At 40.9% G+C, this 16,922-nt stretch overlaps 1 protein-coding gene across 1 annotated transcript; it reads right to left on the reverse strand.

The window, feature by feature from the left end:
- Positions 1 to 616: 616 nt before the first annotated feature.
- KDELR2 (KDEL endoplasmic reticulum protein retention receptor 2) lies at positions 617 to 13,847 on the reverse strand. Its single transcript, XM_032983687.2, has 5 exons — positions 13,626 to 13,847; positions 7,073 to 7,173; positions 3,935 to 4,093; positions 2,612 to 2,864; positions 617 to 1,802 (listed from the first exon to the last, which is right to left on the reverse strand). Exons 1-5 carry the CDS (start codon positions 13,714 to 13,716, stop codon positions 1,768 to 1,770), a joined length of 639 nt encoding a protein of 212 aa, XP_032839578.1. The 5' UTR covers positions 13,717 to 13,847; the 3' UTR covers positions 617 to 1,767.
- Between the last annotated feature and the right edge of the window lie 3,075 nt (positions 13,848 to 16,922).

The raw sequence follows: 16,922 nt of genomic DNA on the forward strand, positions 1-16,922 counted from the left end.
CTGCCCTCGAGCTGGGAGGCGTCGCGGCTGCCGGCTTTTGTTACGGCAGCCCCGCAGCGCTGAACACGCACCGCGACACCCCCGCCGAGGGACAAAGCTAACAGCGTGGAAGCAAATAACCCACCCCGGGAGAGTTCCCGCTCACAGTAACGAGCACAGCGCTCGTGCAGCCCCACGGCCTCAACCACAATCAGACACTTGTGTTCCATTATTTATCATCAGTGCCGAACAGCAGTGGGATACTCGGTGCAGTATCTGAAGTGTTAGAGACTGCAAATAAAAACCACCCTTCACAGCTGGGGTTAGGAATGACAGCCATCACTAACTAGGGGGATAATGACAGTAAACTAAGAGAAAGTAAGTGATTTCTTGAGGATAAACCAGCAACATATAAGCACCAAACGTTCATCTGCACTCAGGTGGAGACAGTTCTGCTTGTTTCCCAAGAGCTAAGTCACCATTACTTCGTTCAGTGAGAACGCCCCTCTCAGCCTTCAAAGTCTGTATTTCAATAGAGCAAACACTGACATTAAGCAGCTTGTCCTCACTATAACTTTTCATCTGGTCTCAGATTAACAGAAAACTAATTCAGGAATAATAAAAAAAAAAAAAAACATTTTCACCATTTCATAAAGTGTTTATTGAGGATGGTAACACAGGATAAATCATGCAACAGCTCAGTAAAAAAAGGGAATCATTTAAAGGATAAAGAATGGTAACTGGTGCTGCTGATTTTGAAAAGTTTATAAAAAAAATACTAATTGTCCAAAAGTGACATCAAAAACCACTTGAAGCTGAACATGGAAGTTGCTTATAAAGCATTCATTGAAAAGAAAATGTAGATAGTTTAAAATGATCACCTACAGATTACTGTAATCAACAACTTACAAGTCTCCCATTACATTTAACCTCCTTTTCCTGAACAAAGAACACAGTCACAAGCATTTGCCTCTAAGCAACACAACCGTTTCTCACCCTTCACACCTGAGCTGCCACGTGCTTTTTTGTTACTGGGATTACCTTCCCAAACATCATGGCAAAACAGGAAAGGGCCCATCCTTGTGGCCTCAAGAGATATTCTTACTGTCCTCTTGCCATCAGCCTGTTTTAGAAGGGGAACTACAGAATGCGACTGTTCCCCTTCTAGCACCAACATATATTTTAAACAAGGAACTCCATGTCAGCAGATGGCACAAAGACTGGGCACCAGCACATCACATCAAACATTGGTGGTTTCAGATTTAGAGTTGACATATATTCACCTTTTGGAAAAAAATAAATATAGTGGAATGAAAATTGAATCAAAGGGAAAGAACAGATGACTACCATCCATCAAGGATGCACATACTTGTGCACTGAAAAAAAAAAAAAAAAAAAAAAAAAAAAGAAAAAATCAGTAATTTCAAAGAAATTCTTGAAAATTAAAAAAAAGTTTGCACTTGTTCCTGGTCATAAACAATCTCACAAAAATCTCACTTTTGGAACTATTCCAATTGAAACCATACACTGAATTTATTAATACAGTATAAGTTTCTTTATGTAAAAAATCTTTATACATAGTAATAAAAAAGATAAAGGCAAGATGCATCAAACAGAAATCTGCTGGTTGTTTTTCCTCCGTTCTTACAGAGCCGCTGATGACTACCTGCACTATAAAGAGCTGTGTTTCTGACTTTCTGTCTCAAGCATCTTCGCCTTTGCTTGTGATAAGGATTGTTCTGTCCAAGCATCCAAAAGGACAGATGCTGGTGATGGTTTTTTTGGCACTTACGCTGGCAAACTGAGCTTCTTTCCCTTGAGTACTGTAAGGAAAAGTAGGAAAGAAAAGAGTTAGCAAAACAAAGATGTGATCTAGGAGAAGCACACACTGTTAAAACTTTAGAGGGACCAAAAATTATCACACAGATTCACTCTGTTACAAAATGGTGAACTGCAGACAGTCCTCCCAAGCTTGCCTCTTTAATATGTGCATAGTGGTAAAACTGTGACATATTAACTACTATGCCAATCCTGCCCTCTTGTGGCACCCTGGAATTCTCACTTTTTATCCTCATAGGACATACTAGCCTATGACCATGGTTTCTTAGGAGTTAGGACCAAAGTGACACAGCACCCATGTAGCTTTGTAGTTATATGATGAAAGCTGGAACGTAAGGACAGAATTACTAATGCACTCAGCAGAAATAGCTGCTTCTGCACTTAGCATAAACAGAAAAATCCAAAATCCTTTGGACTCTGGGTATTTAAAACACTGAGAAAAGTGTCTGTAAGCATGGAGTCTGCACAAAACAGTATACTTTGTCAGGAGAAGCATGAGGATCATGCTCCTTGATGGAAGACAACAGCAACATGTATTTAGCCGTACGTATTTTAAAGTTGTCAATTAGGTTCATCAGACCATTTATACATTTATATTCTATCTATACTCAAAACCAATCCTCAGAAATGCCCCAGACTAGCAGAAAGCATACTTGACAAAGCTATCAAGGAAGTTCCAGTGATAACTTGCACACAGAATTAACAACCTAGTAATGTCAATATAGCAGATCCCTAGTAACATATTAATTGCTACATTCCACAACCTGAAGCTAGAAGTTATTGTACTACTTACCTTTTGTAACATACAAATAGAAGAAGTCACAGTAAAGAACGGTCTGGACCACACCAGCAACAACAGCTATGAGGTCAAAAAATCCCTCAAAATAGTAGCGCCAAATCCAGTTGACTAAGTACAAGGCACGGTACAGACCCAAGAAGAAAAGGTAGTGAGTAGTGATGGTCTCTGCTTCCCCAGTTTTGCTGATCATAAAAAGTTGAGGGAGAATAGCAACCGATTCAAGATAGATAGAGAAGGTCCACAGTATCTGAAAGAAAAAAAACAACCAAACAAACAAACAAACCAAAACACAGGTATATTCAACTGTCTTATCAATAACAGAAGCACAGAAAATATTTGACTTGGCCTGACTTTTCACTCTCTAACAATGTTATGAATAGGTTATGAATATTTTGACCAACTATGCTTGGTACAGGAGAAATTAAATGAAAGCTTCATAGTCAACCATGGGATGGTATGAGGGAACAACTCTCTTGGCAGAAAACAGACTCTCCAAACCAGCTGTCTGGTGAGCTAGCAGGCACAGGTTTATCCGTGAGGGAGCTTATGTGCATCCATCAATTCTGGATTCACAGTACCATGAAATACAGCTTACAGAGTTGACGCTGTGAAAAGCTGCAGGGAAGATAAAGTCCTTTTTTCCCCATGTTCTTCCAACTTTTTTAAGCTACTGGTTTAAAGAATGAGTTAATACAGAGCAAAATTTAAAATAACGTCTCAAAGTGTTTGAATTCAAATTCCTTTACTCTAATAAAATCATTTAACTCTTGTAAATATAAAAATGCAGCTTAACTCACTTAAAATAAGCATCTAAAGTTATTATCTATCTTGTGGAATTACCTGTTTGAACTCTACAATTACATTTTCAATATAATTCTTCTGATAGGAAAACAGATAGCTGCATTTCAAATACAATGCAATTATTTCTAATACTCTAGACCATTTCCAATTCTACAAACTTTAAGTAGTATTAGAATTCCTTTTGTTTTCACCAGGTGGCACCAACTATTCACAAACTGCATTCTGGGGCATTTCTTTAACAAACATAACAAAAGGAAGGATACTTTTGAATTAATGTAACCAGAGTGTCCTGTCTCCTGCTTAATAAAATAATCAGTGTTGTTAACAGTGCTAGTCTCATGAAGCACCCTGAATTTTTACAGAAATCTACAATGTAAAAAGATGTATTAAGGAAGCAGGATTAGCCTGAACCTACTAAACACAGGCATCTTTCAAGCATTCCTCAATCAGCCTAAAAATGCTCATCTTCATATTTTGGAGAAAAAAAGTATAACTTCCTGCCCACAATCAACTCACCTCCAGAGGAGAGAAGTCATGATTGACAAGAAATGAGAGTCCACCAACAGGAACTATCAGGAACTCCACCCTGAATGTATCATGATTTCCATCATAGGTGGCCTTAAATTTCATGTAGATCAGATACACAGTGGCATACGAGCAAGCAATGTAGATAAGCTAAAGAGAAAGGAAAGAAAAAAACAAAACCCACAGAGGTTGCAGGATTAGATCAAACTCACTGAACAAAGACATTCCCAGGCACTAAAAGGAATAAACGCTAGGGTTTTTTTTTTTTTGTTTTGGGGTTTTTTTGTGTCTTTTTTTTTTTTTTTTTTTGCATACTTTTGCAGTTCCAGGCTATGTGGTGGTAATTATCTTTTCACAGCAGAGCAGTAATTCAAATCCAATGACTCTGGGCTCTGCTGGTTTTGTTGCTTTACAAGCATCACCTTGCATCTGGTTGAAGTGACTGTCCACAGTTTTTTTAAAGACCCTTTCCTGAGTAGACAGAACTAAGGAACTGACTGGAGAAGGAATATCCCTTCTGCTACTGCAGTGTAAGCGCTGGCCCAAAACATTTACATTAAAAATGTGCATGTGTATACATGCAAGAATGATGGAAGGGGTCTTTTTACATTCAAAAAGTCTGGGAGTGGTGTGGCTCATGTGGCAATTAAAAATCTATTCAATAAGCCCCACTCGGACTCAGCCATTTAACCTATCACAAATTAGCTGACTTCATTTAGACCTTTAAACATCTCTAAAATCTGAACAGTAGCAAGTAAACTGTTCTCCACCAACCAACAGGCCATAAAACCTGCAAAACAGACAGACTGCTAGAAGCACCGAACCAGAATTCAGTTTCAGTTGATATCTAATGTTACAGTTTAATTATTATGGAACAGTAGACTTTATAGATATTCCCCACGGAATAGGCAAATAGCCTTATTTTACAGATGAGAAAACAGAATCAGAGAGAATACATGACCTCCTGAAGGTCAATCTGACATCATCAGGACAGAGCTCACATTGTCCTGGAGACACCATAAGACAGTAGACCAGACAAACAGTTTAGCCTCTGCCTTAGTTTCATCACAAAGATTAAATATTCCAAGCCATTTATCACATTACATATAGGTTCTTTACAACTGAAAAGCAACTGATTAAAAAACCCACTGTTCACAGACGCTATTAATCACTAAAAGTGCTGCCCAGATACAAAATGCCACAAATACTGTATCAAGGAGCTCAGAATCTAAAGATTCTTTGCTACACTAGCACCCTGGCTAACTGGAGATAAAGGACCACAGGATGGGATATCAGATACAGGGAACCCCTACTACAGGTATAAACTAACTGTAATTGGCATCATCATAGAAGGCACTAAGAAAATGTGAATGAACCCCACTCCTTATTTAAGATTTATTTGTGAGAATGATAGTGTGTTTTGGGGCACCCAAAAAGTTTTCATTTTCTACAGATAACAAAATAAAACAATGGTAGAGAAATGACTGCAGAGTACACCAGCAGAAATGCATCCAATACTCAGATACAGGTACCATGAAAAAGAAACTGTTAGATACAGAATGCTACAAATCACAAAAATTGGTTTGCAGGTCGATAAGAAAGGCAGATAGTGCCAATTTGTTTATTTCTGTATATATTCCTGGAACACATAAGATAATTTTTCCAGATATCTGATGATCACTGCCAGACAAATACAGCAAGTTGGTACCTGTAGTTTAATTAACATTTCTCTAAAAATACTGAAGAAAGTCCTAACTCTACAGAAATAAGTAACTTTTTTTTTTGCTGCGAATTACAGCATTTTCCTCAAATTAGAAAGTTCATCTAGTTATGCTCTGGGTAAGCTTATTTGTATAGTGGTTCCTGTTCTCCAGAACTGTGTAATTTATATACTCCAATATATATGTAGATAGAACCAGAGTCTGTGTTTGGACAACCAAGCAGCTTTGTCTTGGCACTACAATAGTGGGCTCAAAGCCAATTACATCTAACTGTCTCTCTAAGCAGTAACCTTTGAAACTGTAATAGAGGCTTCCATTTTGCAAGTTAATATTGGATTTGAACAGACGATCACTCTTTCATTACTGGAAAGACTCAGTTCAGTATGAAGTTGAGTATCACAAGTGTCATTTCCATATTCATTCCTTTTCTGGGCTCAAGGGCTGCAGAACGAAGACATGGTCATGACCCCCGAATCACAACCAATAAACAAAATGCAAATAAATCTAGGTGCTCCTTTAGTGCACACAACAGCAGTTTTCAGTACTCTCAGAAATTACGTAAGGAAAAAAGCTTGTGTTCCAATAATATTTTACTTAATCCACAGTTCTGCATCTAGACTGCTAGTATGCTTAAGCATACACATTTGACTTGTTAGAAGACAGCAGTATGAGCGAGTTTAAGATCTAAAATTTTATTTTACAGTATTCTCCTAATTCTTCAGTACCTTTTGCGTTATCGACTATCTAGTCTTTCCTCTTTGCAGTTATACTATCCTCTGATCTAAAGTTGAAGAGCATCAAGAAAATCCGTGAATAAAGAAACTGGATTAAAAAGGTGTCTGCTCTGGTGCCACAAACATGCTGCACTCTCCCAGTCTGCTGCTTTATTTTCTTGTATTCAGCACCAGAAATTGCAGAAGTAAGTAAGAAATAACAAAAACAAATTCAGACTCACTAACATTCAGTGGACAAGTGAACGGGGTATAATCTCATGGAAGCTACATTCCTCAAAGCAACTGTCAACTTTTGACCAGCCTCTGATCAGACACTAGCTGCAATTCTGGCAATGCATTTTGAATACCAATCTACCTTGGTCTGGATAAAAAGAGATTTACTTAAGCTCTAGTGTCTCAGTTAAGAAATACAACTCATTTGAACCATTTTTCCAAAAGCTTTTATTTTCAATAACCAAAATGGCATTTGTTCCAAATGTCACAGTTCCCATACAGTTTTTAAAAATTGCTTGTAGAGTGTAGGAAAAAGTAGGGGTTTGAGTCCATTTCCCACATTCTTTATCCAAAAGTGGCCTAGAACTTAGCAGTGGGCCATTTAAAGAGGCTTTTATTAATGAAATTATGCACTCTGCATGCAACATTACTAGCTTGTCTAACTCTCCAGTATACTCTACCTTCATAGATGTGTTATACAATGAAATGAATGAAGTGAAGAGGTCCAGATAACGGGTAGTGAAGACCAGTGCAAACAGAAGCTGGCTTTTCCCAGAAATACCTAAAGTGATAAAGGAAATAATTAATTATTCAAAAAGTGATGATGTGCTTTAAAATACTTGATGCTAAGGATGAGAAAATATATATTATTTATTTCTAAGCAAGTTGATTACAAAATTAGGACAAAATCCAGGCTTCCAAGCTGTACAAACAGAACTATAAATTCATATATCTCAGTAGTATCAATGTAAGTTACCTTGTACTGGAAGAGGTGCTAGCACTACACCAGATTTAGAAGCTACTCACAGCAGATAGCTGGCAGGTGATATATTTGGAGATTACACTATCTGTTCTGCATTAGCACTGGGCATTATACAGCAAGGCTGCCTTAGCTTTCAGTTCTCAGAGTGCTGTCACATGCCTCAGTCCATTCTTTAGATGCTGAATAGCTGGAAAGGTACAAGGGCAATAGATACTACAGATCCAGTGATAATCAGGAAGTATGCTAGCACCAACAACGTGACTTTAAAGGAATAAATCGCTTTTAAAACATAAGGCAATTAAATTCAGAAACTTAACTGACCACACAGTGGGGGAAAAAAATATTATCAATCAGTCAAAATCAGATGTTACTATGTACTATAACAAAATAAAAAGAAGAGAGAAGTGAGCTAAAATGACAGACATCTACATTGCATCTTCAAAGTAACTTTTGATTTTGGGCCAAAGCCCCAAAATCCAAACATTTGTTTATACTTAACTTCAGCCACTACAGCAGAGTTAGAAGCATAAAATCTTTGCAGTCACTAAAAGCTTTTAACAACTGAGGTGAAGCATCACTCCATAATACTGATGTGGTAGTGTGTCACAGCAGGGGGGACAAAACAACTTAGCCTGTGCCTCTATCTTGTTATTGCAATTATTCTTGTTTTCACTCATCCAGGGTGAAAATACTCGAATCTGTTCAGTTAAGCATGCAAATATTGTTCAAAAAACAAGAGGGAAAAATATTCTTTAGGAGAAGGTTATGATGCAAGGCTGAAAATCCCTGTCCCTTTACACAGCAATATTTCTGAGAAGGGTTTTTATTAACAGTGCCATAAAGCAATTAGAAGAAAGGCTATCTTCTATGGTTACTGAATTCCTTTTTCACACTGGCCTAAGAAACACTGAATAAACTGCCCCAGATGAAGGGAGTTTATGTTTATACATAAAGTACAGTAATGGCTGAAACAGTAACAATTAAAAAGGGGTTTTGTTGCAACTTCTGAATGTGGAATGTCTGTGAGGTGAGCATAATGTACTACCTGCAGAATAACCCAATTGCCCATAAGCAACTCTAGTACAGGAAACAGCAAAGGACTCAAAACCTACAGTTATGATGGCTGTAAAACTATAAAACAAAAGCTGTATTTCAAAAACCCAAACAACAAAACAAAAACCACAAACAAACAACTTTGTAAAGTTTAGAAAAAAAATAAATTCGACATTTCTTGAACTAGAACTACGTTGCAAAGACAGCCGAAGCAGCACTCTCAGTTGCATTCCAGGTGTGCTTGCTGACATTACAATTCCTGACAGAGCCCTGCTCTCATGGCAATAAAACCTCTCAGCAAGGAACACTGTCTTAAGGTCAAAACCTGCAGGACAAAGAAATCCACCTGGATAGATTACAGTACAGCATCACGCTACAGCATATAGTTATGTTAAATTATTTAGCATGCTGTTTTCTTTTAAGAAACAGCAAACAGCAAAAACACACACACAAAAAGGCATATAAGATACATTAATTATTGATAATGGCTATTAATTTGGATCTGGAGGTATTGTCACATAAATACACATAATATACTTGACAAATTCCTCCAAGGCATTGCCAGACTCACCACCCCCCCAAAGTTGTAATTTTCATAAGTCTTTCCATATTTTCACTGATTTCTGAATCTTTAGAATAGTCTAATTTTCCTGAAACACATTCTAAAGCCAAAACCAATTTTCAAGTTAAGTAGGCTAGACCGAGCAAGGTTCAAAGTTTAAACCAGACCTACGGAGAGACAGGCAAACTGGGAGAAAGTAAGATCGACAGCACTAGCAAAAATGAAGGGAGGAAACAGGTAAACACTCTGCCATATGAATTCGATGCATTTCAAACCTTTAGGAAATATAACAGCGTACCTGCCACAGCACTGACCTTGGCTCATGGTTGGCAACTGCAATACACTGGGACTACACTGCTGTTATTCTCATCCTTCTCCCTTTCCGTTTACTCCCACAAACACTACTTAGTTCTTGTGCTAAATAAACACATTTTTAATTCTTCTTCCCAAGCTCTGGGCTCAAATTTTGAAAAGTCAAACCTCTCATTTTTGTTTCATCCTCACACATGGAAAAACTTCAACTTCTACACTCTAGCTTGGCTAGAAGTGATAGAATGAAATTTTATTTCAAAAGCTCAGCTGATTTTCACAGCCAGGGAAGACAGCAGAGCTGAAATTGTAGTTCTTTCTCACAAAAAAAAAAACAAACAACCTAACTCTAACCACAAATTTGTCAATTAAGAAAGGCAAAATTGTCCTTCAAAGAGACAGAATAAATGCCAAGCTTACCTAAAGCAGCATTTTTTGAGAAAATACACACAAATCGGCAGCAGCCTATGGCAAAGTACTGTCTACAGTCTTCAACATAACCTATGATCTGGTCCATAGTAGACACATAAACAAAAACATGAGAGACAGCTACACTATGTAGTAAATGTGTAATACTTCTATCTACACAACTTTTTTAGAGTACTCCGCATGTAATTTGACAGCCTTGCAACTGCAGGTCACCTTTAACACTTGACAAATGACACCAAGAAAAGCAAGTAAATTTTCAAGCAGTAATTCACAGTGCAAAGAATCTACTTTGACTTGGAACGGATTAGAAAATACAGTCTGAACATGACAATGTTTGAAAACAGAGGATTCTTCAAGTTTCATGAATTTCCTAATTATGACAGGAAATCAATAATGGGTTACATGCTACCTTCTCCACAGCTCCTAGTAATTATTTTTGAGCTGTTATTTGGAGTGGCAAACATTTTTCCAAATTCTACATTTGGAAACTCAAGTAACTAGTCATGCAAAAAATTGCTTCTCTGCCAGCTCTGAAATCGTGACTTGATTTGCTTTTCTCTTGTTCTCTTTAACATATTGACTAAATTAGGAAAGAAAAAAAAAAAAAAGTTTGTCAAACACTGAAAACACAGACTGCTTCATAATGCAGATTATCCTAGCCTCACCTATTTTCTTCAATTAGAGGAGTCACTTCTTAAGAAAGAAAACAGGGACTGATGTGTCTTCAGAAAACAGTAGGTTGCGTCAGAGGTACACAGGCTGTCTCCCTCTTGTTTCCAGCTGCTTTTACAGGCCTCTGAGCTTCTCTTGGAACAAAGGCCTCAGACACACACAGATGCAACCAGAAGAGAGGAGTCGGCACCATGTGGTTTGCCAGCTCTTCATGGATCACAGCCTACAGTTTAGCAACCAGTTAGAAGCCTTTATTTTCTAATTTTCTACTGCTTCAAAAGTGCACAGTTAAAGCAGCAGCTGGTCTGCCTGCATTTCCCTAGTCAACCATGACCATGAGGCGTAAGTTTATTTAATTTATAAACTGCTCTAATATGCAATGTAAAGGAATCGCAGAAAGCCCACTAACAAGAGGCATTTAGCAGCTGCTCAACATTAACAGGTAACTATTTAGGGCTTATTGTTGTGTATGACTTTAGAAATGTATTTTATGTGAATATATATTTACAAAGTTTTTATTACTAGAAACCACAACTGACAACAACAAACCACTACAAGAAACAGGATGAAGCCCCCAAAATAAAATCCCATGCTTCTCTGAGATGCTCTTCTCATGCTAGACAAACTTGTTAGGCCTCAGACACTAAGGTCACAGAAATAACACAGACCTGGATTTACTCAGGCAGAACTGGAAGACAACAAAAAAACAATCCCAGACAAACACATCCCTGTTTCTTTTTTTTTTTTTTGCTCAGGAAGAAGAATGAAGCAGACGTTTCCTACTGAAAGAGTCCATGCACGTTTGCCTGTGTTCAGGGGCACTGGCTAAAATAGTAAAGGGTAGAGTTGAGTGACCAATGTAATATAGGCCAAATTACTTTTCTGTGTCAGCAAAAGCAGTACCAAAGATAATGATTGGTATGAGTCTACTTTATTATGAATAATTCCCTAATAACAGATCCTCAATCACAACTGACTTAAGGAAAACAACATCAGATCAAAAAGATGGGACTAGGTTACATTGTACTATATTGTTTAAATAACCTCATGTCTAAAGTTCACTTAAGAATCTCTTGGCTAAAACCCTATTTGAATTTTAGCCCTGCACTAGAATTTCTCATCTTCCTTCTTTAGACAGCAAGACATGTTTAGTTTTTAGATCATTAACTCTATTGCTGTTTGTTGTCTCGACTGCATTTCTCCAGTAAGGCAGAGGACAGAACTCTAAAGAGCTGGAGAAGGCCAGGCCCCCTCCTGCCAGATCAAGACAGAATTTCTGATCCACTAGAGCTTGAGCCAAGAAAGTTCATTAGGAAGGAGCTCCTGCACTCCATGACCTCAGAGACAATAGTTCTGTGCTACCAGTGCGTTTAGACCACAGAGACATTTGCTTGAGCTCTTTTGTAACATTAAAAGCAGTTTTCATTTTACGTGTGTTTAAAACTGAAGTTAATAATTCACTTTTTTTTTTTTCATTTTGCACAATCAAGTGATTAGCAAGAAGTGACTTGACATGAAAATATACAGAAGCTGTACTTCCTCTTACCTGTAGCACAAATCTCATTTCCCCATCCTCAATTCTTTCAGGTTGCAGCTTAAACTAATTCTTCACGCTCTTAACTGAAGACTTTACAGATCCATCTGTTCAACAGTATTAACTCGGTATTTGAACGATATTTCACATCAACACATGTCAAACCAATTTCAAGAATAATCACTCTTACTAACAAAGGGGAAGCTCACTGGAGAGAAGGCAAACTCAAGCTCACAGTCAAAACCCAGTGTCCACAGCAAAAACGGTATTTCCAGGGTCAGCAGTGTGATCCATGTAACAGCACTGAAATGCCCACTTTGAATTACAACAACTCCTAGTTTTCTGAAAGGAATCAGCTATGCTGCAGTTTTAAGAACTGCTTGCAATTCCCTCCAACCACCACACCGTACACTCGAAGCGAAAAAGCAAAGCACGTCACACGGAATTCGAGCAAGCACGTACAAAACACAGGAGGAAGCACCAGCGCTTCTTCCCCGGGCTGGCGGAGGAGCGGCGGGAGCGGGGCTCTGCCCCGGCGCCCAGCCCGCAGGGCGGCCGGGACCCAGCTCCCTCCTCGCCACACCTCTCCCGCTGCCACGTCAGACCAGGCCGGGATCTCGACCGAAGCCTGTTCGCTCTCTCCCACAGCTTCCCACTGCAGCTGGGCAGGCAAACAAGAAAACACCCCAAAAGCCTTCTGAACGGCACGAATCGCCGTTTAATTCTTACCGCATCGAGGGCGGAAAACAAAAGGGAAGAAGAGGGCGCGGCAGTCAGCCGCGAATGCAAACCAGTGCGCGGAGGGAAAGAGCAAAGGAAACTTCAGCATCTGCAAACTGCAAGTCAGTTACTCCTAACACTGCACCAAAATCAGCCTTCGCGCACCACTTAAAGCTGCCAAGCAAACACGCAGACGGAAGGCTGTGTGCACTGTCAGGAAAGGCGAGAAAAAAAGCTCCATCTTCTCTTTCTCGATAGTGGCGGGGCGCGGAGAGGGGAGGGAGGCTGCCCGCCCCGCGGGGGACGCATTCCTCCCCTCCTCCCAACCTGCCTCCCCATTCATTCGCTCGCTGCTGGGCAGTTACATAAGGAAGGAGCGACCCTCCCGGGGACAGCTGAGGTGGTGGTACTAGGAATTAAAGTACAGATAATGGCAAGCTCTAAACCTCTAACGGAATCGCAGCTCCCCCAAGTGTGCCCCCACCCCGGATGGGGGGATGCCGTTGCCCCTTTCTCCCGGCTGCCCACCCGCTTCCCCACACCCCGGTTTTGGAGGGGACTGAGTTAGGAAAGAGGTCGGTCAGGAGGGCCGAGCCCCCTCTGGCCGGCGCTGAGGGCCGGATCGTCTCTCTTCACCTGCCCGGGGCGATTTCTGCACTCCCGCCCTGGGGGCCCTCAGGGAAGACAATCCCTCCCTCCTCGCCTCTCTCCGCTTTACCACAGCCGCCCCGCTTTACCCAACACCCACCCCCCACCCTCCCCCTCCCGGCACAGCTGAGCTCCCTTCAAGAAGCGGTCCCTGAACGGCGGCAGAGGCGATCGCAGCACCGCCCCCCGCCGCAGCGAAAAGGCGGCGATCGCGCCCAGCCCCCAGCGAGGCTCCCCTCAGGCACCTCGGCCCAGAGCTGCCTAGCCAGTCCCGCCGCCCTCCCCTCCCTTCGCCCGCCCAGCGGCCTTTCCTTCCGCACACACCCGCGCAGGAGCGGCTCTTCCAGATCTTGAGCAGCAGGATGATGATGGCCGCCAGGTGGGACAAGTCCCCGGTGAGGCGGAAGATATTCATGGCGGCGGAGGCGGCAGCGCAGCCCGGAGCCGGGGAGCGAAGATGGCGTAAGCTCAGCGGGCACCGAGCGACGTGGCCCGGGGACGTGGCCAGACAGCCACCGCGCCCGGTGCACCCTGGGAAGCGGGAGGGAGCGGCCCCGCCCCTCCGCACCGCCTCCCGGCGGGGGCGGCGGAGCCGTTACCCGTCGGGCGGGCGGCGGCCCGGCCCGGCGCCCTGGGGCGGGCACACACACCCCCACACCCACCCGCCCGACCCCCTCACCTTCCCAACCCCGGCGCTGAGGGCCGCGCCGCCCGGGCCGCGGCCTGGCTCCCGCCGGGCCCTAAGGAGTCAAGCTCCGGGTCCCGCGCAGGGTGTCCGGCACACAGGGCGGAGTAGGCCACGGTCTCTTTTTTTTTTTTTTTTTTTTTTTTTTTTTTTCCTTAAACTCTTCATAAGCCCTTTTAGATGAATAAATTCGATATTTTTGTTAACTGGCTGTAAGAGAGCAGAGCTGCGAGCCGGGAGCGGCTCCAGCAGCACCTCCCGGCGGGGAACCGAGCGCCCGGGCTGAACGGGGGAGAGGAGGGCGGTGTGATGCCGCATCGGGCTGTTGGCTGCTGGAGCGGTTGATACTTAATTGCTATTGTCATGTTTTGTGAAAACGAGCTTGATTCACATTTAGTGAATTTGCACGCAAGAGTGTGTGCAAATTCCCAATGGAAAAAAAAAAAAACAACACTCCTTGAAACAGTAATTCTTGGGAGTTACCATGCTCCCTCTTTGCAGTCCTGAATCCCTAAACCTGAAGGGCATCGCCATCATAGTTGTGCAGTGTGCAGTTCAAAGAGGTCGAATACCTCTCCAATATTCTCTGTAAAAAAAACAAACAAACAACAACAAAAAACCCCCAACAATCAAAACAATAACAAAGCTAGGAATAGCCCCACAGGAATAGGATTTCCAATTACTGTGGAAAATAGTCCACAACTAAACAGTGGTGCTTTGCTTTTTTATAGCATTTCAGAAAGGCTGAGTTATTTCTTAAAAATCTCTTGGTTTACCTTGTTTCACGCCCTGTTTGAGGGAATAGTGTAAGGACTTTTCTGTTGCAGAACGATGTACAGAACCACATACAGAAAATTTCCCACAGCAGAAGGTTACGTATTGTTTGAAAATTTATTAAAAAGATCCTAACTGCAATCTTTCATTTTTTTGTTTAAAATGTAGCATAAACATTGAAATCTTTAAAGGCCTTACATATTCTCTGAAAGAAAACAGAACTGATTAGTACCTCCTATTGAGTTTATCTTTCTTTTAATAAGTACCCACAGTGTAACAGGAACAAATTTACTTATTTTCAGAGATGAGGAATCAAAGCCTGTCTTCTTAAATCATTGTGTTTACAAGTACAGCAATACAACTCATTGACAAATTCTCTAGTATCTTTTTTACTCTTGAGGTTATATGTTACATTTTAAAAGTTTAATAGATTTTAACTCGAATGGACTAATTATTTTAAGCAGATAGTAAGTAACTTTCAGCATCAAATAATATTTGTTGTGATTACCAGTAAGTTGCCTACTGGAGGACACATGTCAGGAACACAAATCCAGTACTTGGAGAATTTGCGCTGAAGATGACAGTGTTTGACAGAACTCCCCAGGTCCGCGGTATAGACAACAGTGGGGAGAAAGTGCAACTACTGAAGTAATACCTCTGTGGTTGCAATGCTGTGGCACTTCCATTGCTATATACAAGTGTAGCAGTAAGGTCTGAAGGTACAGTTTATGTCTTAGAGCGCTGGCTGAACCAGCCAGAATAGCTGTTTGACACAGGCTTGATTGAAATATGCACATTTACTATGTTAGATGGAAACACTTCTAAAAGGATGAATCCGCTAATATAAACACTGACAGATGCACAGGTGGAATCTATTTTAATAGATACATTAAAGGCAGAGCACTGACATCCCTTCTCTCTCAACCCCTTTCTCAGTTCACACAGGATATATTCAGAACTTGTTTGTGACCTAAGTTGTTTTCTGACATCTGATTAAATATTGAAACAGGTCAGGATCCAGTTAAAGATGACCTAGGGCGTCTTCAGCTTGTGCATCAAACCAACACAGGATTTTAACCATAGAAATGGCTATTTTTTGATTTTCTTTTCTACACAACAGTTAAAAATTGAAGAAAGGAGTACCAGAAATTATTATCCTACTGTATTTGTGACAGATTCATATTTTCCACTATTTTCATATTTCTCCACTGGGAATTTACTTCTGGCCTCTCCTCTTTTCTCCTTGTCCTCCAAAAAGAAGATCGCAGATATTAAGTCAGGTGCTGTTAAATATTTATAAGGCTAATTAATACCAGCTAAAACATTAGAAGATAAAAGTTACACTGTTGCAAGCAAAGCAAGAAATCCAGCAATCACAATTCCTCCATTTAATACTGTAATGTATAGTTATTTGGACTGTAAACTCTGAACATGCCTTGTGTTTCCACATCATGACGGCAAGAAAATCCTCTCATTAATCCGGATCAGAAAGCAGACTGATGCTGAACAGGATGGGGTAGGAAGAGACAGATGGACATTGGCTGCTTGCTACTCGTTGCAGAAAAAATGTAATATATTTCTAGGCTATCTATTTCTGGGTACAATTAAAGAACCAGATGTGAATTTTGATAAAAATATCCTACGGTACAAAACTGCAACAGGTCCTGATACCAGACAAGGTCAGGTAGGGTGTATGAGCTAGTCTAGTAATTTCTCTGTTTAGGGACTGGCAGATATGGAAAGACAGTGGATCAGACTACTAAAATATGACATTCTGGATACCTGGATGGTACACAGATTTATTTTGCTCTCTGAAAAGTCTGTCATTTATCTGCACTTTTTAAAAGCGTGCTGTATAACAATGCATACAATACTGTTTCTAAGGAGCAATTTCAGATTATCTGGAGTATCAATAAAAAAAAATTAACTTACACAGGAGTTTGTGTTTATTCTGCAAAGACCTGTTTCCCTCCTGCCTTTCTGGAAAAGGAAGTCAGATGCCTCACCTCAACAGCAGGGGAGTAAGCAGTCCACAAGGCTGTCTCGCATCATGTGACACAGAAGAGACTATTTTACTCATCAGGACTATAAGGGAGTAAAATAAGGTTCTTGGCCCGCCTTAGGCCCATATAGCTACAGATCTTGCTTCAAAAAAAACCCAA

Source organism: Tyto alba, unplaced genomic scaffold (genome assembly GCF_018691265.1).
Source record: "Tyto alba isolate M040663 unplaced genomic scaffold, T.alba_DEE_v4.0 Super-Scaffold_28, whole genome shotgun sequence".
Taxonomy (NCBI): Eukaryota; Metazoa; Chordata; class Aves; order Strigiformes; family Tytonidae; genus Tyto; species Tyto alba.